This window comes from Ochotona princeps, chromosome 5, assembly GCF_030435755.1.
Source record: "Ochotona princeps isolate mOchPri1 chromosome 5, mOchPri1.hap1, whole genome shotgun sequence".
NCBI lineage: Eukaryota > Metazoa > Chordata > Mammalia > Lagomorpha > Ochotonidae > Ochotona > Ochotona princeps.
Window position 1 is genome coordinate 39,260,030 of NC_080836.1, and position 27,669 is coordinate 39,287,698.

General features: G+C 38.6%; 1 protein-coding gene across 1 annotated transcript in view; it reads right to left on the minus strand.

The window, feature by feature from the left end:
* The window catches only part of ACVR1C (activin A receptor type 1C), a 72,760-nt gene that overhangs the window by 14,927 nt on the left and 30,164 nt on the right, over positions 1-27,669 (minus strand). Inside the window, exons 2-3 of the mRNA XM_004577147.2 lie at positions 24,847-25,077; positions 2,036-2,275 (exon numbers count right to left, since the gene is read on the minus strand). Of these exons, the coding sequence (XP_004577204.2) occupies positions 2,036-2,275; positions 24,847-25,077 (471 nt within the window). The remainder of the gene's footprint in view (positions 1-2,035; positions 2,276-24,846; positions 25,078-27,669) is intronic.

Genomic DNA, 27,669 nt, shown 5'->3' on the forward strand with positions numbered 1-27,669 from the left:
CTGATGGGCCAACTCCTTGAGCAAGCTCAAGGGGCTATTTCTGAGATTTTGTCTGACCACACACTAACCTGGCACATCATGCACAGGCCAAATCATAATCTCAGTATCTCACTTCCACTCCCATCTTGCACACACATACACATGCATCCACTCTCAAAAATACCACCCGCAGCCTCATTCAGCAGCAAAGCAAGAGCCAATGTCTAGAGAATGAGGTGAACTAACATTTACAAACTGCGCATTGGTCAAATGAACGATCAATGGTGCAACCCAGGACAAAGAAAGCAGCCTATAAACTACTCATGTCGCAATGAAGGTGAGACAGTCAAGCTTGGTACAGGTTGATTCTATATCTCTCAGCACAGGGAGTCTGACCAATTTTTGCGTATACACCTGAAGTTGTCAGAAAAAAATACGCAGACTTTGTTTCTCCTGGTAGGTTTATTTTCTACTTTTGACCAGGGATTCTAAAAGCCAATGCCTGTCTTGTAGCCATTGGAAACAACCTCTCAGTGGTGCTACCATCCATCCCAACCATCATGCCATGAGAAGAAAGCAGTCACCTGGCCAGGCTCTTAGAACCTGCTGAGACATAATCCACTCTCAACAATAGAAGTAAAACATGAATCTATTTTCCTCTCGCAGGATTTTTGTCTCTAGAATGTGTCCCTGACCAGTTCAAGGATAAACCTCACAATTCTTTGCTTCTCAACAGTTGCCAAAGCTGTCTCATGTTTAAAGCCATTGGCCAACTAAAGGGAGCGCAGGGGAGGTAGGACCACCCAATTTCATCCTCACAGGTGAGTTCTCTTTACTGAAGCTGGGTGCAGAGATACACTCTTCGATTAACAAACGGCAGAAAGGCCAGCAATTACTGTTAGCCAGTGGTCACTGCCCCATGTGTACAGCCAGCTTCAGAAAAACAATGCTGAAATCACTTTCAAATTTGTCTTCAAAACAGTCATCCATGCTTGGGCTTCCTCCTTTCATTCCACAAGAAAACCCAGAATAATCCAAAAGGAGACTGGGAAGACCTTGGGTGCAATAGTTAAATTGTTGCTTGGGACACTGGCCTCCAGTGAAACCGAGGTGCCTGACTTGAGTCCCAGATCTTCCATTCCACTTATGATTCAACTTCCTATTAATATGAATCCTGAGAGGTAACAGGTGATGACTCAAGTGCTTGGGTTCTGAAACATCTAGGTTGAGTTCCACGCTCCTGGATTTGGTCTAGCCCCAACCCAGCTGTTGTGGCATTTGAAAAGTGAATCAGCAGATGAAAAATCTTTTTTCTTTTTTTCTTCCTGCTATCTTTCTTTCCCTCTTTCTTCCTTTCTTTCTTTTCTTTCTATCTGCCTTTCAAATATACATATATATTTAAGACAGGCTAGATCCATTCATAATGTGTAAATTTCAACCAATTAAATTTTTAATAATTAATTACATGCTAATTTTTCATAATATGTATTTGCCAATGAACTATTTTTAGATCCTTAATGTTCTCAATTTAATTTCAGGTTAATTCCCTGGTGTGTGTGTGTGTGTGTGTGTGTGTGTGTGTGTGTGTGTGTATTCCCTGTATATATCCCAGAGGGTCTCTAAAGATTCTGAAAACTTTCACAAGCAAAAGTGCTCAAAGAACATTATTTTGCAAAACTAACATCTTTTCCCTAGAATCCAAGCCCTTAAATACAATGACTTCTACTCTTCTGTTTTCATAAAACATTACCAACAAAGCAACATTGGCTCTGACTATAAAAGGTAATCTAGGGATGAGAGAAGAGGCATTACTTATTTGTTTCAGGTATAAATTCTTAATGCATTTGAAAATAAGCATCTGAATTCGTCCAGCTACAGGTCATAGCAGTTTTTCACTTCATCAAATCTTAGCACAAGCTGCCGTACCAGAGCTGAGCTTCCCACATACTACCTGTCAAGCATTTCAGATGATGGAATTCGTAATAGTTGGTCCCTTTTGTGGTTAATAATGTCTGTTTAGTTAAGAAACAGGAAAAGATGGACAAGGACCACATACCGGAGCCAGATCCAGAGGCACTCACATCATAAATTAGATCTTTCAGGGTTTTTCCAGCATTTACCAGATTGCACTCAGAGAGAGGTTCTTCTACATTCTGCCTCTTTTTTCTTCTGTAAGTGCACTGTCGTCCTTGGCACACCCATAGTGTCAGCATAGCAGCTATGGACAGCAGGCAAGCAGGCACCATAATCACAATGGCCAGCTCCATGGGCCCGACTCTGGGGGCACTTGTTGAGGCTGTAATTAAACACAAACAAAACAACCATAAATCAACCCATTTAAATATTTTTAAAGTTGGAAGTGTAGAAACAAAACTTACCAAACAGAACACGCAGCTCTATAGTATGTGTTTGTGTTTGTTATCACTTAGTGGTGTACATAACAATGGAGAAATGGAGCTGGAGGAATAGTTATACTAGGTGACAAGAGGAGACAGAATTAGGATCATGGAAAAGTACTAACATATGGGATCTCTTCTAAAACCTGCCAAGCAGTTGATTCCTTTCTGCCTATTATTTTCTCCTCAACTTTGAGCATTCTGTCCTTAGAGCATATTCATCCTGTCATTCATTCATGCCACAGATAATGATCAGTCTCTTACAGTATGATGCAATATTCCATGTATGGATGGTACAAGAGAAAGTGAAAAGTTCAAATCCCTGCTTTTGTGGTGTATGCATGGCCTTACACCCAAGTAAGCAAGTAGATCTCTAACACTACAGCAGGGGTGGATAAGTACTAAAAAGAAAAATGTACAGGGGGAAGTCGCCCCTTGTGGTGCTGACATCCCATGTTGGAGTTTCTACTCCAAGTTTAAGTTCCCATTTCTGATCCAGCTTTCTGCTAATGCACAGCGTGGGAGACAATGGATGACCGTTCATGCATCTCTGCCACCCAGATGGGGAATCTTGACGGAGCACTGGGCTCCTGGCTTTCCCCTGGCCCTGTCTTGGCTGTCACAGTCATTTGAGGAGTGAGCCAACAGCTTGAAAAATTTTCTCTCTCTTGCCCTGTCTCTCTCATTCTTTCTTTACCTTTTAATATTAAAAATAAACAAGATTAAATAAAAGAAGAAAAAGAAGCAAGTAAGAGAAAAACTGAAGGCTGCATACCACATTAGGTACACAGGTCAACCTGAGCAAGTGTCCAGTAGAACAAATGAAAGAAAGGTAAGTTTCAGAATAGAAAAATCTGTGTAAGGATCCCAGGAGTGGGACCTACTTGATGAGTTTAGGATCAACAAATGTCTGGAATGCAGTACATGAGGGAAACCAAGAGAAATGGGGTCAGAAACAGGCGCTCAGGAGTCAAAGAGCAGGACTGTGAGCTTTATCCTAAGTAGAAATGGTTGCATGGTTCTGAGCTGACAAGAGATATGATCTAAACTAATCTGCATGACTGCCATTTGAAAAGACACTATAGACAAAAAAAATAAAAGCAAAGGAGACCAATTACAAAATTAATGATTCCTGGAAAAAGAAAAAATAAAAGCTAATGCAATAAGCTTAGTGGTCTTATCTGACAAGGCTACCTAAAATAATACATCTTTCCCATTCCTCATTAATTCCCCACTTATCTTGCTTTATTCTAATTCTTGCATCATATCATCACCTGGTATACCATATCATTTTTTATTATGATTCCAAGCCCAAAAAAGAACAAGCTTCATATGACAAAGACATTTACTTATTTTGCTCTCAACCTTATACAAAGTGTTTATAATGATGGTCTGGCATATAGTAAATGGCCAGTAAATTCTTAACTGGAATGATCACCAAAGACTTACTAGTTTCATTCCTTATAAGTAAAGGATGACCCTTTTCATTTTGGAAAAATCAATGTGATAATGAAAATCAAATAGCACAGATATAATTGTAATCATCTAGTTTTAAACACATACAGCCAAATTTTCAACTTTATTTTCCTTTTAAGAAATACTTGCTTTAAAATTCAGAAAAAAAGAGAGACATGTAAAAGGAACAATGACAAATATTTTGCATGTTTTTCAAAGGGGTTATTTTGACACCTGAAACTGGCTTATTGTTTGCTTCTTTTTCATTCACTAAATTCAGCTCCAGCAACAACCTAATTTAATTCCCATATCCCATCACTATGGATGTTAGTTTTTGTTAATAAACTAGGAAGTATATGAGGGAGTCTTCAAAAAGTTCATGGGCTATGCATACAACAAAAAATCTGTACATGGATTTCAAAAACTATTGCACCAAAATAAACTTAGCATTCTATTTTTCCATGAACTGTTTGAAGCGTCCCCAAATCTCATAAACTATAGAAACAGAACTGAGGAATCTCAGGTCTTCAAACATCAGAAAGAACTAGCAAAATCTCCTGGGAGAGACAGAAGCTGGGCCTTGGGTGTGGGTTGTCACTTCCTGGTTTTGAGTTTTGGGAAAACTGTACCCCAACTAACTCTGCATTGGGTATAGAGAGCTTCAGAGATCATAACTGGAAAGCAATAGTGTAATACCTGCACCTTTGAATCTAAAGCAGTGATAAAGACTCTGGACCTGACAAGTTAAGCCACCACTCAGACTTCCTGCTTTGTACTGACAATACTAAAGAGCTCATTATATTTTCTGAATTTGTATTTTACTTATGTGTCCAAAAGTGCATGTCTATCATTTGAAAACAAGCATTATTTTTTTAAAATATTCACTTATTTTCATTGGAAAGGCAGATTTTCAGAGAAAAGGAAAGAAACAGAGAAAAATATTCCATCTGCTGGTTCACTCTCCAAGTGGCCAAAACGGCTGGAGCTGAACCAGTCTGAAGCTAGGAGCTTCTTCCAAGACTTTCATGTAGGTACAGGGTTTCAAAGCTTTGGGCCATCCTCTGCTGCTTTTCCAGGCCACAATCAGGGAGCTGGATGGGAAGTGAAACAGCTGGAATATGAACCGGCAGCCACATTGGATTCCTGTGAGTGCAACGCAAGGATTTAGCCACTAGGTCATAGCTCTGGGTTCAGCAAATATTATTAAACTTTAAAGGAAATGAGAATCAAATTCCTCAAAATGGGTTCTTCAAAGTTGCACCATAATGATAGGAATAGTCGTCTATTTACTATCAGTAAATAAGAGGCTTAAAACTGTAAAGTGAATCTCAGAAATACACACTTCTAGTTCTTCTAATGAGTTTTAGTTGATCACCAACTCAGTATCCCTTATGTCTCATTTGGAGTGTTCCTACAGCAGTTGGTAAAAGTGGAGTCTGACTTGACTTTTCTGTAGAAATCATGGTACTGGAATCTGCTTAGGTTAGCTATTACAAAGTAATCTGCTGTCACTTCACAATGATCTACCAGATTGTTAGCCTATGTGCCCATGTCTTCACAGAAGTATTCTGAGAATCCCACAAAAATTCATGTAATCACCTACATTAGTTTTATTTTAAAAAAACAAAACTCACTTTTTTTTAAATCCACTCTTGTATACATTTATATGGTTAAATTTCATTTCCATATCTGTTGTAAGGAACTGTACATCTAAACATTAACACTGAAAAGGCCACTGATGAGGCTTCAATCAAATTCTGTTAAACTCAGATTATCACTATGGCAACTAATGAAGAGTCAAAAGATCAGCAACCTTGAAACTAAAGTAATCTGCATGAGGTCACACTGCTCTCAGGATGCCTACTCCTCTCAGGATCGTCATTGCAGATGGCAACTTTTTGTGAACAAATTTATTGATCAAGTGTTAGCGAGGGGGAAAACAGGGGTTATTTAGCAAGAAAAAAAAAAAGCAAGCAACACCATCCAGAAAACGCTAGCAACACCACCCAGAAAGAACTCCTTAAACATGGAGCAATTTTAAAAAGAAAACATTTGTAAAACTATGCTTTAAGCCAAACGTTGATAATAATTACTAGAGGAAATAATTGAGGAAACCAGTGGAATTACATTCAATAGATCATTACATAAGGAAGTAATACAGCTAAAATACATTTTAATAATAGCTACCTTTGGCAAGCATACTAATGTTTCTAGCAAGTTCTATGTTTTTAACCACAGAAGAACTATTATTATTTGATCATTTCCAAATTCAATGCATTTTGTATGCCTACTGAGATGCATTCTCCATGGAATAAGCAGCTCCAAGGGAGAAAATGTTAAATTTCAAAAGTGAGGTCAGGGCAGCTGTATTGCTGATTCTAGTTATTTCCCTTCCTATCAAATTCAGTAGAACACTGCAGGGGAAATAAGAGAAAAGCACCAGCCTGAATCTGTGACAGCTCTACTCACAAATATCTCCTCTGTATAAGCTCTAGAATACATAACGCCTAGGAAAGAAGTACAGTCATCTCTCAGCATCCTGGGAAATTGCTTCATAATCTGTGCATGCTCAAGTCCCTTATATAAAAAGGTCAATTTTGCATATATAACATATATGCAGCCTCTTATACTGTTTAAGTCATACCAAGATTACTTACAATATCCAATACAATGAAAATGTTACTTCAATAGTTGTTATACTGCCTTGTTTCATTTTGTACTTTTTTAATTTAGGAGTTATTATTTATTTACTTATTTGAAAGATAGAGTGAAGGAGAAAGAGAGAGAGCTTCCATCCACCGGTATTCCACGAATGGTTGTAAGGACCATGGTTGGACCAGGCTGAAGCCAGGAGCCAGAAACTTTATCCAGGTCTCCCATTTGGTTGCAGGCACGCAGGCTCTTGGGCTGTCATCCATTGCTTTCTTGGGTGCATTAACAGATAGTTGATTCAGAAATGGTGTAGTCAGGACTCAAAGCATTGCCTCTGAGATGTTAGCCTTTGGAAGGTTAGCACTGTGGAAAGCAGCTTAACATGCCACGACACAATGCGAGCCCCTTGCCATACTGTTTAAGAAATAAGGATGAAGAAAAGGAACCTTTAAAGAGCCACTTTTTTTTTTTTATCATTTTCCATTTGAAGTTTGCTGATCCTGTTGGATGAAGAACCAACAAATGTAGAAGGTCTAGTGCATCAGCAAGGTCAAGAGAAGGAAGGACAAGAGAGGGAAAGGGAGGGAGCAGACAGGAAGTCAGGCGGAAAGAGATGACGTTCTCATCCTTGGGAACCTGGGAGTCATTCCTAGAGATTCTATGGGAAATGGTTATGGTTAAAAGCACTCACTGGTAGTTGCCACTGCCCTAACCAAGCTCAGAGCTGGCTCAGGTGCATCAGCCTCCCAGACGAAAGTACACTGCCCCAATACCTCCTCACCACTTCCTGTTTCATACTTTGGGATGGAAACTCCTCAAGAGGAAAAAGAGAAGCTCAGACCATGTGGACATGGTTCCCACATTTATTGTCTGCTGACCTCTTCTTTATGAGAACCACGCAAACCTTTTGAGTTTAGATTCATCTGCCCTTCAAATTAATTACTTGATCAATTGCTTCAAATAATGTATATTAACCACCTGGGATCATACAGTATTTACATTCAGTTATATTCCCAAGATGTTTAAATGGCATTTGACTGAAAATGAAGACCTTGCAATGCAACAATTTGCAGGAACTATCTGAGAGTAGAGGAACTGAAGAGATTTATTTATGTACAAATAAATAAAATCACAGTCCAAAAAGGTAGTTTCAGACAGAGCACATTTTTGTGGCACTTTACAAGGTCAGTATTTCATCTCCAAAAGGCACTGCAGCAAGAAACTGCAAAAATCTAATGGGCCTAAAACACTCCTCAAGGAGCCACAGACTAGTTTAGCACTAAATTAACTCCTCTTCCTTTTGTTATTTTTTTCCAAGTGAAAAGACAGCACTGCAACATTTAATTCTGAGTGCATAAAAATTAATACCCCCTCTGCCCTTAAACCCCACCCAGGCCCCAAGAAGGAAACATTTCTTTCCCCAACATTTAGCTTTGAAATCTACTAGCTGCTAAGTCATCCAAAAGACAATACTGCCCACAATGTCTTCCAATGTGTTTGCTCCTGTCTTAAGACTTGAGAGCAGGGCGTGGCATGGTGGCCTAGTCACTAAATCCTTGCAAGTACCAGAATCCCTTATGGGTGCTGCACTTCCCATCCAGATCCCAGCTGGTGGCCTGGAAAAGCAGTCCAGGACTGCCCAAAGCCATGGAATGCTACTTTGACATTGGAGCCCTGGAAAAAACTCCGAGCTCCTGGCTTCAGACCAGCTCAGCTTTGGCCTTTGTGGCCACATGGGGAGTGAACCAGCAGACAGATCTAGTTCTCTGTCTCTTCTTCTCTCTGTTAATCTACTTTTCCAATAAAAATAAATAAGTAACAACAACAATAAAAATACCTAACAACAATGACACCGCCACCAGTTGAATGACATACTGTTTTTTGTCCATCTACCTGTAACTCAGAGATGCAGCTCAATCAAATAGATTGTGTTTACTTCACAGGGCTTTGCATATAAATAGGGACAGGGGAAATAGTCTGTAGAAATACAGCAGAAGAGAACACACCACCCCAGGACTTTCAAAGCTTTTGCACTGATTAGCTCACTAGTAATAATTTCTCTCATTAAAAATAGAGTGGCCTAATTGTCAGTGAGGGATTTCCTTAATCCTCATGAAGGAATTCCCTTAAAATCCACCACTTCAGAGCATCCCTGCACGTAGAAACTGTTAGTTTACACTTTTGCTCGATAACAATAGAAATACATTTTAATTGGTTTCTTGTTGCTTTGAGTGTGTTCAAAGATTAGATCCAAATGGATTGCTTTGTATAACATCCACTGAGAACTACTCTCTAAGAGGAATGCTGGAGAAGTAGGGCACTGACCTAATGGAATTAAAGTTCTATTAAGGAACACGTGACTCGCCTAGAGAACAATGTGTGTGCATATTTGCAAGCAACAAAACAAAAAATTTTACATACAAACACAGGAGAATGCAGTTTAAAAGATCATCATGCAATACTCCATTCATGATCAATCAGGACATCATAAATGAATATGCAACTTTGAGTAAAATATGACACAGATCAGACTTGGAACCTAAGTCCCAAATCATGGGGTTCTTTATCTAACAGTCCCATGTAATAGTGGAGTTAGCTTCCTTCCACCTCTCCTTTTTCAACCAGGGAGTTTGTCCCAATTTCCTGCTTCTTCACCGAGACCATTATACAATTTCATCAGAACAATCCAATTTCAGGCTCAACTTCCAACATGCTGCACTATATGCAGCTGCAAATGATTTGCGCATCATGAGAAAAATCATGCCAAAAAGATTGTCTGTGATCAACATGTTCTTCACAAACTGAGCAAGAGCGTAAGATTTTCTAGTAATTCAAACAAGCCATGACAGAAATAAGAAGACAACTGAATCTGATGAGTCACAGACGGGTCATTCCATTGTTCAATACTCAAATGGCTATTTGCATACACGATTTTCATCTGGCTATCACAATGTCATAGCAAGCAGGTAGCATCACACTTAAAGGATAGTTTCTGGGCAGGTTTGACTTGTGCTGTTGGTTTTCAGGAGGTAGGCGAGCAATGGTAAGGGATACAGGCCGCCTTCTGACCATGAGCAACTGCATTTGCAGACAGTAACACTTCTACGTCTCAAGAACATAAAATGTGAATTCAGATTGAAGAACATAATTGTGGGTATAAAAGGAATGAAAAACTTTCAATCACAGGTGAGACTGACTAAAATTTTAGGAAAATGAATTAAGGTGAGTTCCAAAGTTAACTTTCCTTACTCTTTGGGCATGCAATAAACACAAATGTTACTTTTTTAATTATTCAAACATATAACCTCAAATGATACAAATCCACAAAGAATTAATAGTTACTCAAGGAATATTTTAAAGCATTTTCCCCCTTAATTCAAACCTTCACATGGGAAAAAGCAAAGGTCTTTGTAAGAAGTACTAATATCTCAAACCTCTATCGCCCCAGCTCATAGCGTAAGGCACTTAAAATATTGATGACAAGGGAAAAGCAGCACTTCTCTGTCCTGTAGCCTGTTAGTGTGACTTCTGTCCAGCTTATGGGTTCAAGCAAGAAGCTTTTTCAGTAGGAAAAGACAGATTGGAATAAGCACAATTTACCTAGCTCACTGTCTTGCACATAATAACCATAAAAATACATGAATAAAAGAATGGCATTATTTGCATAACTAAGAGAGTTGAACCTTGTATAATATGGCATCCTAAGATTAGGATCTGTTATAGTGTTTGCTTTCAATTTCCCATTACAGCCTCAAAAACCAGAGTTTGTAATTTAAATAAGTGTAGCTGTTTTTATGGAAAAGAAATGCTTCCAATACTAAACTTTGGACACAACTAGCTTACTTTTTTGTATACTTGTTTTCACAGCCCCTTCCAAAAGGTAAAAATTATGGCACCTTTCATTTGATGAAGAGGAAATACAAGCCTGTCTGGCACACCTGTCAGGTGTGTTGTCCTAAATCCCCAGAGGGCGAGCTATAAATGCATTTGTTCGTGTGATGTCAAAGCAGTTCCACAAGGGTCCCATGAGTGTTTCTCAGCATGCCCATGTCATCTCACATTGACTACAGCAATGAATTTCTGTCTCAAATAAAAAAAAATCACAGAAAGTTAGGAAACAAACAACAGATGCTTTTTTCAAGCAAGCAAGATAATAAAACTTTCAAATTCCTATCCCTGAGTCTATAATTTTTGAAAGTTAGGATGATTTAAAATGACAAAATTTTGATAGGTTCTAAAATTTTAGCAGCTTATCTCCCTTTAGATGCAGACTTTCATTCAGATTAAGTCTAATTTAAGCATACACTTAATCAATATACATTGAACACCTACCACAAATGATTAAAAGTATTTTCCTTTTTTGTTTACTTAACTGAGAAAGTAAAAACAACAGAAGTCAATAAAACGCCCATGTTTTAATCTTGTGCCTTTATTTTGTTTATATAAATTATTTTAAATTAGTAAAATATAATCATTAAAATTGTGTATTGGTATAAAGGAGAAAAAAATTGTTCCTACACTTACCCATTCAAGCACTATATGCTTTGGTAGCAAAATGGAAACAAAGATATCTTTAACTTGAAGGTCCTGTTGAATATTCTATTTCTATGTGAAAGGTTTCAATTACTGTAAATATGAACTAAACAGTAGTGTCAGTCAAAATCAATAGCATAAATATCACGTTTTTTCTAGTCAAAGATTCCTGATCATATGTTGGAAAATTTTCATGGACAGTTTGAGTATTCTTGATGCTATTTTTGACATATGAGCTAATTCTCTGAGTATGTCCCTAAGATTACCTAGAGTGATCAGAAACCATTTCTATTATGAGCTGAAATGCAAGCCATCCCTGAAAGAATCAAGCAAAAAAAAAAGGTTATTTCATACAGAAAAACACATATGGTTAGTATCAAGGAAGACAACATACAAAACTATAACAGAACAACTCATCTAAACTAGAAATCATTAAACAAATGGTAGTAGGAATTCTAGGCTAATGGGTATAAACCATTTGAATTAAACAGGGAATGCTCACATCAAATAAATATCAGACATTTTTGTGCTTTAGCCAACCAATAACACAAGAGAGACCTAAAAGATCCCAAATCCTCTGATGTTTAGAGACAACCGGGAATATGGATTCTTAAATAAGACTCCACCTTAGATCATTGGTGCTACTGCAACATAATGTCATTAACTGGAAAGTTAATAAACAACTGAAACTTACTGCTCACAGTTTTGGAGTTTGGAAAGTCCAATATTAAAGAACAAGCAGATTCAGTGTGTAGTGAGTTCTCCCTCTCCCCGACCCACACACCCTCTTTCTTTCTCATAGATTGAAACTCATTGCTGTATCCTCACTTCCTGGAAGAAACAGAAGTTTCCCTAGGCCTGTTTCATTAGGGAACTTATTCATGAGGGCTGCACCCTGCTTATCATCCCCCAAACCCGAACAAACACACACACACACACACACACACACACACACACACACACACACACTACTTCTTAGCATCATTCCCTTGGAGTTAGGACTTGGACATATAAAATTGAGAAGATGGGAGACACAAACATTGAAAATGCAGCAAACTCTTTTAACATGATAAACAATTCCATTTCTCTCCAGAAACTGTACAGGTCAAATAAACTCATTTGTGGGCCAGATACAACTCATTGTCAAATAGGTTTCAGGATGATTTGTTATGATACTTCTGTGCCAACAAGAACTGAGTTTAAACAGAATACACAAGAAAGGTTCCGTTTTTCTCTCATGTAAGAGAAATTTGGAAGTGAGTAGTTCTATGTTAGCAGACAAGCCCCGTGATGTTTCCAGAGCCACAGTGCTCTCGGCTAGTTCTCATTGCAGCGCTCTACAGGTTGAGGCTGCTATAAGAAGCTCAGCCTCCACACCCAAGCACCATACAGAGCATGGCATAATTTACCAACGAACCTTCCCAGAGGTTCTCTAAAATACTACCCCTCATTGTATTAATAAGAACCTCATTTCATGGTCACAAGAGCAGCTGAAAATATTGTCTGTTACGTGGACAGCCACAAGACCAACTAAAAGTTTAACTTCCACTGAACAGCATTGAAGCAAATCATGTCTGAAGCACCTGTCAATTATCATAGCAATTTCTGACTGATTAGACTTTGTCTGGTGAGTATGTGTGCCGCAAAACAAGCCAGGCAAGAGACAAATTTATAAGGAGTGCCCCATGCCTGTCAGATTTACCATTTGTCAATTCCAAGTGTTAATGCAATACGTCAATTTGCACAGATTTCACTATACTCCATGACTTTGAAACTTAATGATCTGCTCTTCTTTTGCTGTGAGGTATACTGAATGTGCAGAAAAGTACATACAACACAGTGCTCCACACTCCCCACTCAGACACAGCCCTATGTATCACACTCATAGCCCTTCCCCAGGACACTTGTTATCTTATTTGAATAACCATTACCATGCATTTAAAAATAAAACATTTTATTTATTTCTGTTTAAAGTCAGCATTAACATAGAAAGTTACAGAAAGAGGGAGCTCAGGAGAGAGATCTTGCATCTGCTGGCTCACTCTCTAGATTGTCACATGCCTGAGGATGTGTCAGATCAAAGACAGAAGCCGAACTTCTTCCATGTCACTCACATGGGTGACGAGGATCAGGTACTTGGGCCATCCTCTGCTGATTTCCCAGGCTATTAGCAGGCATCAGAAAGGTAGCAGCCAGGACACAAACCAGCAACCAGCACCATATAGGATACCGGTGTCACAGCTAGTGCGTTTATCGACTGTACCACAATGTTTCCCATTCCGGACCCTTCTTTAAAACATAGTTTTGTCACCATTTTCTTGTGACCTTTGGAAAAGTTGAACATTTCTCACCATTGGCATAAAATAAAGTTTGACAAAAATATGCTTGCAACAAATGTGATACATCCAAATCTAATTTTTTTTCCCCTTTTAAAAAAATTTTAGGGCCCGGCGGCATGGCCTAGTGGCTAAAGTCCTCACCTTGAACGCGCCGGGATCCCAATATGAGTGCCAGCTTAAATCCCAGCGGCTCCACTTCCCATCCAGCTCCCTGCTTGTGGCCTGGGAAAGCAGTAGAGGACGGCCCAAAGCTTTGGGACACTGCACCCACGTGGGAGACCTGGAAGAGGTTCCTGGTTCCCGGCTTCGGATTGGCGCAGCACCGGCCGTTGCGGCTCACTTGGGGAGTGAATCATCGGATGGAAGATCTTCCTCCCTGTCTCTCCTCCTCTCTGTATATCTGACTTTGTAATAAAAATAAATAAATCTTTAAAAAAAATTTAACTCCCACATATAAGAGAGAACATATGGTATTTTTCTTCATGTCTGTCTTATTTCACTCAATATATCCTCCAGTTGTATCCATTGTGATGCAAATGGTAAAACTCCATTCTTTTATAGCTAAACAATATTTCATTGTGTGTGTATGTATATATATATGTATCTATATAAATATGTGTGTAATTTCTTTACTCCTCTATGAAGGACAATTTAATGTTATTTTTGTTATTGTGCACAGTGCTATCATAAACAGAGCTAATGGAGGCAGTTCTTTGATACATGCTCATATTTTTGAGTACATAACCAGAAAGCACATATTTTTTTAGAAAAAAACATGTACTTTTATTTGTTTTTCTTTAATTCTATCATCTTTTTTTAAAGATTTAAAAACAATTTTTAAAGATTTATTTTTTTATTGGAAAGTCAGATATACAGAGAGGAAGAGAGACCGAGAGGAAAATCTTCCATCCATTGATTCACTCCCCAAGTGACCACAACAGCCGGTGCTGCGAAGCCAGGAGCTTCTTGCACATGGGTGAGGAGTCCTCAGACCTCGGGAGGTCCTTGACTGCCATTCCAGGCCACAAGCAAGAAATTGGATAGGAAGTAGGGCTGCCAGGATTAGAACCAGCGCTTATATGGGATCCTGGAGTGTGCAAGGCAAAGACCTTAGCTGCTAGGCTACCTCTCCAGGCCCACAATTCTATAATCTTTTTAAGCTGAAATGTTTAGTCTACTTACATTCAATTATTTACAGTTAACTATTACTGATGCATTTAGACATTTTCTTTTTAAGATTTATTTATTTATTATTGGAAAGTCAGATTTACAGAGAAGGAGAGACAGAGAAAGACCTTCCATCCTCTGGTTCACTCCCCAAGTAGCCGCAATGCCAGAGCTGAGCTTATTTAAACCAGGAGTCAGGAGTTTCTTCTGGGTTTCCAACACGGTACAAGGTCTGAGGGCCTTGCAATGTCCTCGATGGTATTCCCAGGCCACAAGCAAGGAGCCGGAAGGGAAGTGGAGAGCCAAGATAGGAACTGGCACCCATATGGGATCCCAGCACTTGGAAGGTGAGGCTTTAACCATGAGGCTACTGTGCAGGATGCTAGATACTTCTTGCCACATCTGTTACATATTTTCTTTTCTTGAATTCCACTGGATTACTTATTACTTTGTTTTTTCCTATTATAGACCAAAAGGAACATTCTCCTGTTTCATTCATTGAGAAATTGCATCAGTCACATTCCAAAGCATGAAGTTTAGTATTCCATTTTTATGCTACACAGTCAGTTTATATTTTTTCAAAGACCTACAAGACTTTCTTTTGCTGTACATAAATGTTCTTTAAAATTACCTGTTTGTTATATTTTTTAACTTTTCTACCCTTTTTGCATGTTACAACTTTGTTATTAATTTCCATTCATCTGCACATATTTTTTAATTTACCTATTTTTACTGAAAGGCAAAATTAGAGAGAGAATGAGATACAGAGAGATCTTTCATTTGCTGGTTCACTCCCCAAATGACCGCAATAACTACAGCTGGATTGGTCTAAAGCCAAAAGCCTGGATCTTCTTCTGGGTCTTCCATGTGGGTATAAGGGCCTAAGGACTTGGGCCATATTCTGCTCTGTCTCAGGCATACTGTCAGCAGGCAGAATCAAAAATGAAGCTGCCAGGATTCAAACCGGTGTCCACGTGGAATTACAGTGCTATAGGGGAAGTCTTCACCCGCTGTGCTATGGCACTGACTCAGCATATTCTTTACAGTTTTTCATACCAAATAATCTGCTAATCGCTAGTTCAGTCTACTTCCCTTACTGCAGAACCTTCTATATTCTAGTCCTTTACAGATTATATAATACATGTGTATGAATATATATAAAAATCCTATGTTACCAAGTCAGTTAGAAGTAAAGCAGCAGAGCAGCTTGGTGGTTCAACAGGCTAATTCTCTGCCTGTAGGGCTAGCATCCCATATCACAGGAGTGCCAGTTCATGTCCTAGGTGCTGCACTTCTGATCCAGCAAATTGTTTATGACCTAGGGAAGCAGCTGAGAATGCCACAAGTCCTTGAAACTCTGCACCCACGTGGGTGACCCAAAAGAAGCTCCTGGCTCCCAGTTTCAGATTAGCTCAGCTCGATCCATCTCAGCCACTTGGGGAGTGAACCAATGGAGGGAAGGTCTCTGCCTCACCTTCTCTCTATAAATCTGTCTTTCAAATAAAAATAAAAAATTTAAAAAAGAAGTATAGCAGCAAATGAGAGTGCTAACTCAGTCACCTTCTTTTTTCTCTCTTTCCCCCATTCCTCTGATTCTTGAAGAAATATGTTTTTTATTTCAATTTCCAAAAACTTAAATAATATTGCCTGAAACAATAAGTGTGTTCACTGACTCATAAATGACAAACCTGAGAGCAGAATGGTGCCATTGTTGGGTGTGTATTAGCAGACCATAGAACCAGAGCGCTTCCACGCTTCCTGTCTTGCACCTGGGTGAATGCCCTTATTGTCTGTGACATTTTAGTCTAAGCTTTTGATCGTATGCACTGACAACACCCTGACTGACACATCACTCTTATGAACTACAGCCATCCTACTGGATTAAAAGAAAACTTAGTATGTTGTTTCCATTTGCATTTCTCCAGCTGTTAGTGAGAATAAACATCTTTTCAATATTTGACTCTTTTAAACGTTATCTCACATAAAATTTCTGCTTGTGTCCCTTATCATTTTTTCTTTTCTTTTTGGCATTGGCCATCCTAACTCTCTGTCTCCAACTGAGTTTTACCAAGCATACTCATGCACAGAGGCACACATACAATATATTTTAGTGGATATCTTTTTAAGTCATGTATGCTACAAATACTTCTAAACAATATTTAATGTATCTCTGGTTCTATTCATGGTCTTTTTTTATCATTCATTTGTATTTTAGCTCTCATGTCATCAATTATATCTGGTTTCTCCTTTTATAGTAGCTGGGTATCCTATCTTATTTAAGAACAGCCTCCATACTATAAAGTCACAAAAATATTTTTTTCTAAATTTTACTCTGACATTTAGATTGTTTTATATTTCACAATTAGATATTTAATCAAGCTGCAATTTATTTTTGTATATGGTATGACACTGTGGTACAACCCCGTTTTCTTCCAGATGGATAGATAATTTTGCCAGTATCATTTCAAAAATAAACCATCTGAGAATTTCCATTTTTGCCAAGTTACACTTTAGATGTCCACAAAAGCCCTTCTTCATACATACACACAAAAGAAATGCTAAATAAAACACAAATTGAAAAAACTTTTAAAAAAATATGATTAGGTTGGTTAAAAAAAAAAGAAACAAAAGACAGAAAAGTCATGCAGCAGTTAAAAGTAAATTACAAATACAGACAGGTGTGTCAGGCCCTGCCCTGTCATTGATGCTGCAAGCATTTAAGGGGCAGATGCTCACATCACCTGACTGTATCACAAGGTCAGCAGATGAAATCATTGTTCCGCAAAGAGTAAAAAGTCAGATCTGAGATTCTTGCAGGAGTCAAACAAGCCACTGAGAAAGGCATTGTCTTGGGAAAAAACTAAGAAATAGCCCAAAGTGATATGTGTTGAATACACAAACTGCCTCAGTCTTGACTTTAAGTAGAACAGAACAAGAGGATATTCTCCTGAGAACTCTTCACTGCTGGGTATATACGTAAATTGAGATCATTTTCAGAATTCATTCATCATGCTGACCCAAGAGACCCAGCAGTGGGGATGAGCATTTTGGGTTGGGAGATCCCTAGTCTCCTGATAGAAGTTAATGTAAATATTCTCTAGCATATCACATTTTAAAGACAGTCTTCAAGAGTTTCCTCCAGCCAGGATTTTTATAAGCATGAGCTCACAATAACAAGTCATGAAATACACAAGTAAAGAAGTCATCAAAAAGTCAAGCCAGGGCCTAGCATGGTAGCCTAGTAGCTAAAGTCCTTGCTTTGCATGGGCCAGGATTCCCTATGGGTGCCAGTTTGTGTCACTGCTGCTTCACTTCCCAGCCAGCTCCCTGCTTGTGGCCTGGGAAAGCAATTAAGGACAGCCCAAAGCCTTGGGATTCTACACCAATGTTGGAAACCCGGAAGAAGATCTTGGCTCTTGGCTCCAGATCAGTTCAGCTCCAGCCACTGCAGCCACTTGGGGACTAAACCAGTGAAGGGAAGATCTTTCTCTTTGTGTTTCCTTCTCTCTGTAAATCTCACTTTCCAATAAAAAATAAGTATTTCTTGGAAAAAATACATAAGTAATGAAAATAAATAATGACAGAATCAGTTTCCACAGAAGCAGTCAATACAGAAATTACTGAAGAATCACAGATTAGAAAAGCAGGAAAACAAACAACCTTGTTAAGAAACAGATGAAGGAAATGAGGATGCATTTTTGAAAAGAAAATTTAAATGGCTAACAGACATTTGTAAAAATGCTAAGACTCCCTAGCTATTAGAGAAATACAAATTAAAACATTAGGGTCACACCTAACTCCAGTGAGTTTGGCCTACATTCAGAAATCTACTAATAACACCTGCCTTGCACAGATGTGCAGAAAAAGGTACCCTACTATGAAGCCAGTATTGAAAGTGCTAAGACAAGTGAAAATTGATCTACCATATAACCCGAGTATTCCATATCTGGTACACAGCGATTTATATAAATAAATACTTTCTGAAAAATATGAATATTTCATAGAGTAGAGGATATGCTGTTTACTCCTGAAAGTGAATTTTTCCCACTAAAATGTTGCATCTCCTAATCTCAAAGGAAGCTGAGAGAGGACAATCCTGTATGTTTTGTGACTGAGCAGAAAATTTGGCAACACACAGTGTGCTAGATCAAAAGGGTCTGCATTCAGTAAAAACACAGGATCCAGAAAAGCACACAGATATTTTTGGAATTGAAGAAAACACTTATCTGGTCTAAAAATGTACAGGAAGAAAACATCAGAGCAACTTGCATTACGTATACCTAAGCTTCCCTTGTTTAACTTATTTGCATAACCTATATTTAATTTTCAAATTCCCAATACTATCCCTGTTTGTGACAGTAATAGCAAACTTGTTATTAGTAAGGACATGAACTCAAGGCATTAATCAAATAAATGGCAGTTTGGGGAAATGATTTTGGCCTTCCAAGTTTCATCTGGAAAACTTAATTCTAGGTAACTACTACCCAATTTAATTTGAAGACCTCTTCTCCAGTGACATCAAAGTTACCTAGGTCAGCCGACCTCAGGGGGAGCGCAAGTTTTCTAATACCATATTTGTATGAAAATACAACATAATTTCTGTCAAGTCATATTACTAACTCTGACAAATTAAACCCATGTACGCCATTGAACAACATGGACTTTTTCAAAAGGGCAAGCAATTGAACTCTACATGAGCTGAACCAAATTTTATGGGCCAGCATTATGGAATAATGCATAATGTAACAGCCCAGAAAATAGAAAATGGTGACAATAAAGCTAGGTCTTCTGAAACATTTTTGGGATATGTCCATAACCAGACCTCTGTAATAATCTTGAGCTCTTGGAAAGTCCAGAACAGGGAGTGAGAGTGCTTATCACAACACAGTATCTCATTCCAGGATGAGATCTTGCTTTTTTTTTATGGCTCAGGCAGTAAAATGATTATCCCAAATTGTTTCTGTACATGGAATTGGAAAGACCGGTTTGCCTAGTTCTGTTGTTCACTACTAGATAGAATGCAGCTCTTACTGATTGGATTGTTAAAAGTACATGGTGCTTAAAAACGGGATATCTGTGCTTCATGTCACTAGAATTGAATGGATAGTTTGTATTGTGCACTGATATGAGCCTGGTTGATCGAAGGACTCATATCATGTGCCAATGCTCTCTTAGATAATTAGAAAATCATTGCTTAAAAACCCTTGAACACAGCTGATTGAGGCTGTTCTGCTCTTCCACGTGTGGTAAAAGGGGCCAGTCCACCAGACAGTAAATAGACTCCTGAGCTTCTAAAGGTCGGCCCCTGGCTCATTTCTGGGATAGATTTGGTCAACTTACAACAGTAAGTGTACCACCTGAGACACCAGCATTCCACATGGGCACAGTTGTACTGTTTGCTCCATTGTGATCCAGCTCCCAACTAACAACCTAGAAGAGGAAGCAGAAGATGACCCAAGAGTGCTTGCCCTCACCACCCTCTAGAATACCTGGATAGAGCTCCCAGCTCCTGGCTTTAGACCTATGGCAGCAATGAAAGATTTTTCTCTCTCTTTCTATTTATCTCCCTCTCTCCCTTTACCTCCCTCTTTTTCTCTGTCTCTCTCTCTAAATCTGACTTTCAGATAAATAATAGATCTTAAAAACAAACCAAATCTTAGTTATAATAATCTGAATTAATTTGACTTATATCTAATCCATGTTAATATTTCAAATGAATCAATAATATGGGCTTTAAGGCCATTTAAAAAGAAACACATAAACATAAAAGTATAAACAGTAACTAGGATTTTAACAGGTTTCTTTGGAACTAGTAAATTAAAATAATAATTGTCCTTGTGCCATCTGAACTTACCACAAGTTAAGCTCCAACTAGAGCAGCGTTTCTTTCAACTGTCAATAAACCTACTGTTGGTATCTGATCAGCACCTTAATTTAATGAAATAGAAGATCAGAGTGCCTCATACATTTTAAAAATAAATGTGTTCTGTAAAATTCCTGTTTCAGCTGTTTGTGCTTATAGAGTAAAAATATATATATATATAAAATGTATTCCTTCCGTGTATTATAATAGAAACCTGTGTGAAAGCCACTAAGGTTCACAATTATTATCAAACACTTAAAAGGCTTTTCTGTAAGTGCCAGAAGTATTCCAACTATTGGGTTACCAGGGTATCAGCAGAGAAAAGGATATTAGGAATGAATGAAGCGGGAGTGGTTAGGGTGGTCAGTAGCTGTATGCAAGTTAGAAATTTTATCACAAAGAAACAAAGCAAGCACTCAGCCATTAAAAAAAAACCAAAAACCCAAGATCCAGGACAGAAGCCAGTCAACCAAAACATACTGAAACCATGTTACTGTACTCGAGTTATCAGCTACCCAGAAATGACCTGGCCATCAGGGTTAAATATTGAAAGAGCCAGAAAGGAAACAATGCATTTCAGCTTGGACCATAAAGACTTTGCCTAATCTTTACTTCCAAATAAAAGGAGAACTCCCGGTGAAACAGTTAAGCATACCTTAAAAAATACGATACTAGATTTTCTACCTTTGTCTGTACCTACAGTTCCATGATGCTCTTAAATAGCAGAATGTTAAACCTGTAACTGTTACGAAAGGACTATACTACTGTAATAATGTGGGAGGAAAGGAGGGAAGCACAACTGGGGACAAAGAGGTGGGGGACGGGGAATCCTTACACCTACGAAACTCTCATGGAAAATAATGGAAACAATTTTTTAGAAAATGCTTTGCCTGACTTCTTCTAATCACTGCCCTGACCTTTCCTTCTGTCATTTTGCTCATGCACAAGATAGAATTTACCAAAGTACAACAGCTGTATCACAGACTGCTTTTCACACTGATTGAATATACAGTTACACACATTTAATGGCAAGAAATGTAGTGTTAGACAATATCAGCATTGTATAAACATTACAGAGTGTACCTAAAGCAAAGCCTATATGAGATAACCTACCACATACCTAGCTATATGATATAACCTATTTTTTCTAGGCTACAAACTTGTACAGCATGTTCTTATACTGAATAGTACAAGAAACTGTCACATAATGAATATGTAACAAAACATATGTAAGCATAGAAAACATGTGGTAAAATAATCTAAGAAAACAAAGTGCACACATACTCATCAACTTCACATCTCTATCAACTCAAGGAAGTCTATGGAATCTGAAGCAGAAAGAATTGAATGCGGCCCAGAAACCATGAGTGCCAACTCACTAGGGGATGAATTCTACCAAATATGATTTCTTTTCCCTGCTATCTATGAGATAATGCTTTAGAATCATTTTCCCAAAGAATGGGAAAAGTACCATAGAGTGTACATGAAGCAACTGCTACAGGCTTTTGAGATGAATCGGAGTGGTAAATACATAGAACCTGGAATGACATTGAATCACACAACTTCCCTAATTGTCTTAGTCCTTCAGATTTTATATGAATAAAACTTTTTACTGCTAGAACGTCTTTAACACTTGTTTCATCATTTGAACAAAGATAAAATACAAAATACTTAATTAAAATATAATTGCATTGCTTTTTTATTTGTTTACACAGTTATCTTCAATTTGTGGCCAGCAAATCATTTTTAAGGTGTAATTGTGACACTAAATTCCTATAGAAATTCCAATTTTACAAATTCTATAGAATTCCAGTTTTAAAGAGAGGGTTCGTTTTTTTAAAATGTAGGTAGAAAATGGTACAGTGGTATAGTTACTGATAGAAACTCAGATTAGAATTTTCTGTCTTATACATTAGGATAAATAAGGTACCAAGAAATCAGGCTAAAGGCAAGAGATATCTGAACAATAATAAGGAATCAAATTCTATTTGCCTCTTTGTGCTAACAAATGTTGTCACTTGAACATGGGTAGATAAAGATCATTACCTTGAAAAAATTTGCATAGTAACTTGCAAAACTTGTTTTGTAAGTGGCTCAATAGATCTGGGCCAGACTAGCAATGGGTCACAACTCTATTGCTATAGCCCCCTCAGGTGGACTTTACAAAACTACAAAATTTGGTTTCAATTTAAAAAGGATAAAGACAGTGTTTTAAATCCCTAGTAAGCTGTTTAAATTTGTTGGTACAAAGGAAGGAAGCCATTTTTAAGTCTCAGACAAACGTTTATGCCTTAATTTTCAGGTCAAACTAGTCGCCTTGTGTCATAAAGCTATAGTGCTGACCCAAAAGACATAATGTAGGTGAAGGTAAGATGTATTGTTCACTGCTCCCCATAAAGTCCAATTTGGCTTCTACAGTTCTCACTTGGCCAAAATCATGACTTCAGGTAAAAATCAGGTTATCTAATATTTTAAGTTCTTAAATAATTTAATTTAAATTGACATATATAAAAGATAAATGTTTCCAATACATGTACTCATGCTTTAAAATTTATAGAAGGCACGGGACCTTTTGGTAAATTTTCCTTAAACCGATATTTGACCGTTAAAATTGCTTGCTTCATTTTCCAGCTGATATTAAACCACTGAGAACAAGCAATTTAGGGGTCTAGCTTATTCCCTCATTTCTCCTCTCTTCCCTCCAAGATGGGAAGCTGATTCTATTCTGAAGAATTCTTGGGAGAGATGGTTGATCTCCAGATTTTAGGGGTGACTAACCTTTCTCTGTATAATACCCGGCCACACATAAAAGACCAAATAGCCTGGCTACATAAAGAAGATCAAATAGTACAGCCAAAAACAAGAGCATTAAGGTAATGATTTCACAGCTAGACATATTTCGCTGTGAACACAGCAAGCAAACCACCCCAACTCTTTTTTTCAAACCAAACTAAGCGAGAGATAAACTGACGACTTCAAAATTTATAAACAGGTTCAATAAGATGATCAATCTGTCTTTATCTTACCTAGAAGCACTCAGCTCCCCTAAAGGGTATTGTCTCGCCTCACAAGAAAAACACAAAACATGCCACGACTGCAGATTTCTAGCTCAAGCCATTAAAGATTAAGAATGGAGCGGAGCACCCCCTTAGCTGACATCCCAAAGGCTGCCTCTGTGGTCTACTTTAACAAAAACTGGGAGTAAGAAGAGCCAGCTAAGCAGTAGGAACAATGTAAAGATGGGTGGTGTGCCATTAGTACCTGCTGTCCATCATGGACTGCCAACAAGGCCAGTCTACTCCCATATGATATGGAAAGCTCAGGCACCGAGCAAACAGGACAGAAGCCAGCTTCCAAGGAGCTGAACAGCTCTGCTAAGAGCCAGAGCGCTGTAACTTCAATTGGCCTGGGGGTCAAGGACTCCTATTTTCCAACACTAGACTTTGTAAGACCCAAGCAAAAAATGTCCTTTGCTCTGCCTACGTTCCAAAGTAACCATCAGTATTGAAGGGGTGGCCTGTAAACTTTCATCTAAAGACAGTGTGTATTCTGTAAGAGCCTCCTATTCACAGCAGTTTTCCTGCCAACCCAGTCAGGTCACGGGAGTCAGCCAGGTTTCTTCCTTAAAGAGGCTCATACCCATCTTTCTATCTATACTCAGGATTGATGGAGCAAGGACATGAGTCTTAGCCATTTTCAGCTCCCAAGCCACTGTACGATCCTGTCAGAAGGAAGATCCAATACCTCCAGGGATTCTGGCTCTTATATTCCAAATAACTAAATAAATAAATAAATAAAAACCCAGCTCAAACTAATCCCTGGTAGTGTTCCCCCATCCCACGCTCCCCATTCCTTTCCAATCACCTGTTCCCCAGGGAGGAAGTCCCAGCAGAAACTATCTCAGCCCCAGCCACTGCCCTCCCTTCCCAGGCTCGTCTGCTCCGTGACTGCTGTAGGACAAGGCTTCTGCCACACCCTCGCTTCATCTGCACACCAGCAGTTGGCCACCTCTGCAAATTTCTCTCCAGTAAGTTTGCTCTAGCTGTGAAAAAGAAGATATGGAGAAATCATCCCTAGAATCAACATTGTATCTCCACAAAATTGGTAATCTATTGTTGCATGTTTTGCGCCCTTTTTCTTGGTTAGTGTGTGTATGTATATATTTTCTTTAGAATAAACCACATAAATTTACATTTTACTTGAAATCCATTAGTCATTTCGAAAAGTATAGTTTGTGTGAACACGCTAAAATTTTTAGTTGTCTTCAATATTTTAACAGATACGCACTTGAAAAAAAATCACATCAGCTAGATTCTAAAGAATTTTACTAGTCAGAAACAAAAGGAGAATTGTAAAACACATTTTCATATTTAAAGAAACATAAGAGAGTTTGATTTCTATCATGCTTACAGTTTCCCAAGAATAAAATTGAACTTGGAAGCAACAAAGATAAATTCCTTACCTGCTGGAAGGTGCAGTGTGATATTGTTGCAAAAATCTGTGAAGCAGCACTCCGTTTTGGTAACATTGTTGGAACTATGACAGAAGACTTGTGCATTTAACTCTGGGAGGGAAACACAGGACCTGATCACCTGTTCCTTCCCATTGGTTAGCATCACTGAGGCCCAGCACGCTCCTTCTGTTTGGCAGGTGAAGTTTGAAGAGTCACACAGAAGACATACACACTTCAATCCTGGAAATAGCAAGGCAGAAAAGCTAAGATACAAAAGATAGCATGCAAGTATATACATGAAACTTCAAATTGAAATTAGTTAAAATTAAACAAGGGCATACATAAACAGTTTGTAGTGAACACATGTTAATACTGTTGCTTCCTCTCTGACATATTTCCTTCAATAGATTTTTTGATTATTATATGCAATTTCTGGTCATTTGGGGAATTTATTCAATTGCTATTGTGTTTTAAAATATTTTCTCATTTATCATTCTCGTTATCATATTCTCATATCATACCTCATTCAAAAGGTCCATCAGCTGAATCCCTAATCAATAATGCCTATGAAATGCTAGGAGACAGAATTACAATCAATGGGAGCTGTCCAATATCACCTGTAGAACATTGCAGTGTGAGTATGGCAGCTTCGTAGCCAATAATTCAATACATTCAGTTCATCTACTTTTTCCTTTGAAACTTTTAAAGAAGATGTGCTAAGCATTAAAAAAAAAACTATTTTAGAAAGCTAGAGTTCTTTAAAGTATTTGTGATTCTTGGGCCCGGCAGCGTGGCCTAGCGGCTAAAGTCCTCGCCTTGAAAGCCCCGGGATCCCATATGGGCGCCGGTTCTAATCCCGGCAGCTCCACTTCCCATCCAGCTCCCTGCTTGTGGCCTGGGAAAGCAGTCGAGGACGGCCCAATGCATTGGGACACTGCACCCGCGTGGGAGACCTGGAAGAGGTTCCTGGTTCCCGGCATCGGATCGGCGCAGCACCGGCCGTTGCGGCTCACTTGGGGAGTGAATCATCGGATGGAAGATCTTCCTCTCTGCCTCTCCTCCTCTCTGTATATCTGACTTTGTAATAAAAAATAAATTAATCTTTTTTAAAAAAGAAAGTATTTGTGATTCTTGGGTCCAGCACAATAGCATGGTGGTGAAAGTCCTAGCCTTGGACGCACCAGGATCCCTTATGGGAGCCAGTTCTAATCCCGAAAGCTCCACTTCCCATCCAGCTCCCTGGCTGTGGTCTGGGAAAACAGTTGAGAATGGCCCAAAGCCTTGGGACCCTGCACCCACATGGGAGACCTGGAAGAAGCTCCCGGCTTCGAATTGGCTCAGCTCCAACCGTTCCAGCTGCTTGGGGAGTAAACCACCAGACGGAAGATCTTCCTCTCTGTCTCTCCTCCTCTGTGTATATCTGCCTTTCCAATAAAAATATTAAAACAATAAATTTTTTAAAATGAAATAAAATAAAGCATTTGTAATTCTCTTATTCTATGATTTTAAAAATATTGTTTAAGGCATCAATGAGTCATTAGTCTACTCCTGTTCACTGAGGAACACATCCTAGAATGAGAAATTGCATAAAATAAAGACACCAACAACAGATTTTAACATGCCTGCACAAGCTTTCAAAAATTAGACTTTATTCCTCTATTCTCGTCCATAAAGCTGTCAATACTCTCCAGTTACTGCGCATACGCATATGCACAACCACAATACTAGATAGAAAGCTAACATACTTAATCAAAGCGATATATGTTTCTTGTTTTTATTTAAATAATTACTGTCCTCCAGTTATGTTCTAAGGGAAATACAATCTTAAAATAAAATACATTTTATTAATAATGCTTTGCCAAGTATAATCATCCACACTTTATTCCAGTAGTGATTAACATGAATAAACATATTGGCTTGTTACTATTTATGCACTAAAGTAGAACCATACATCCTACTTGATTTACACCCCATAATTTTGGATCCCATAAATTTTTTTGGAAGATTTATTTATTTTGATTGGAAAGTCAGATTTACAGAGAGGAGAAACAGACAGGAAGAACTTCCAGCCACTGATTGTCTCCTCAAGTGGCTGCACTGTCTGGAGCTGAGCAAAGACAAGAGACCAGAGCCTCTTCCGGGTCTCCCACACGCGTGCAGGGTCCCAAGGCTTTGGCCCGTCCTTGACTGCTTTTCCAGGCCACAAGTAGGGAGCTGGATGGGAAGTGGGGCTGCTGGGACACAAACAGGTATCTACACAGGATCCCAGAATATGCAAGATGAGGACTTTAGCTACTAGGCCCGGATCCCATTAATTTTGAGTATCTCTCTTAATATTAATCTATGCAAATTAATCTATGCAAAGTTAATATCTGACTCATAGTAGCATGTAAACATTAGCAACCATCTCTCTTATCACTAACAGAAGCAAAGCTGTTATCTTATGCAAACAATTGATATATATCTGTGATACATAAAAGAACAACTGGATAAACTACAATGCAGGAAACTTTTTAGAGTCATATGAAAAAGAAATATATCTCTGTGTGCTTGCCAAGAATAAATTGACTGCTGCCATTTTTCTAATGGTCCAGGCTAGATCAGCTGCAGTCACAGCAGCAATGTCTTACAATGGTTGACAGAGAATGTAGGCCCAGTGCAGTAGACCAGTGGTTAAAGTCCTCGTATAGCATGCAATGGCATCTCATATGAGTGTCAGTTTGTGTCCTGGCTCCTCCACTTCCCATCCAGCTCCCTGCCTGTGGCCTGGGAAAGCAGTTGAGGATGGCCCAAAGCCTTCGAACCCTGCACTCGCTTGGGAAACACAGAGGA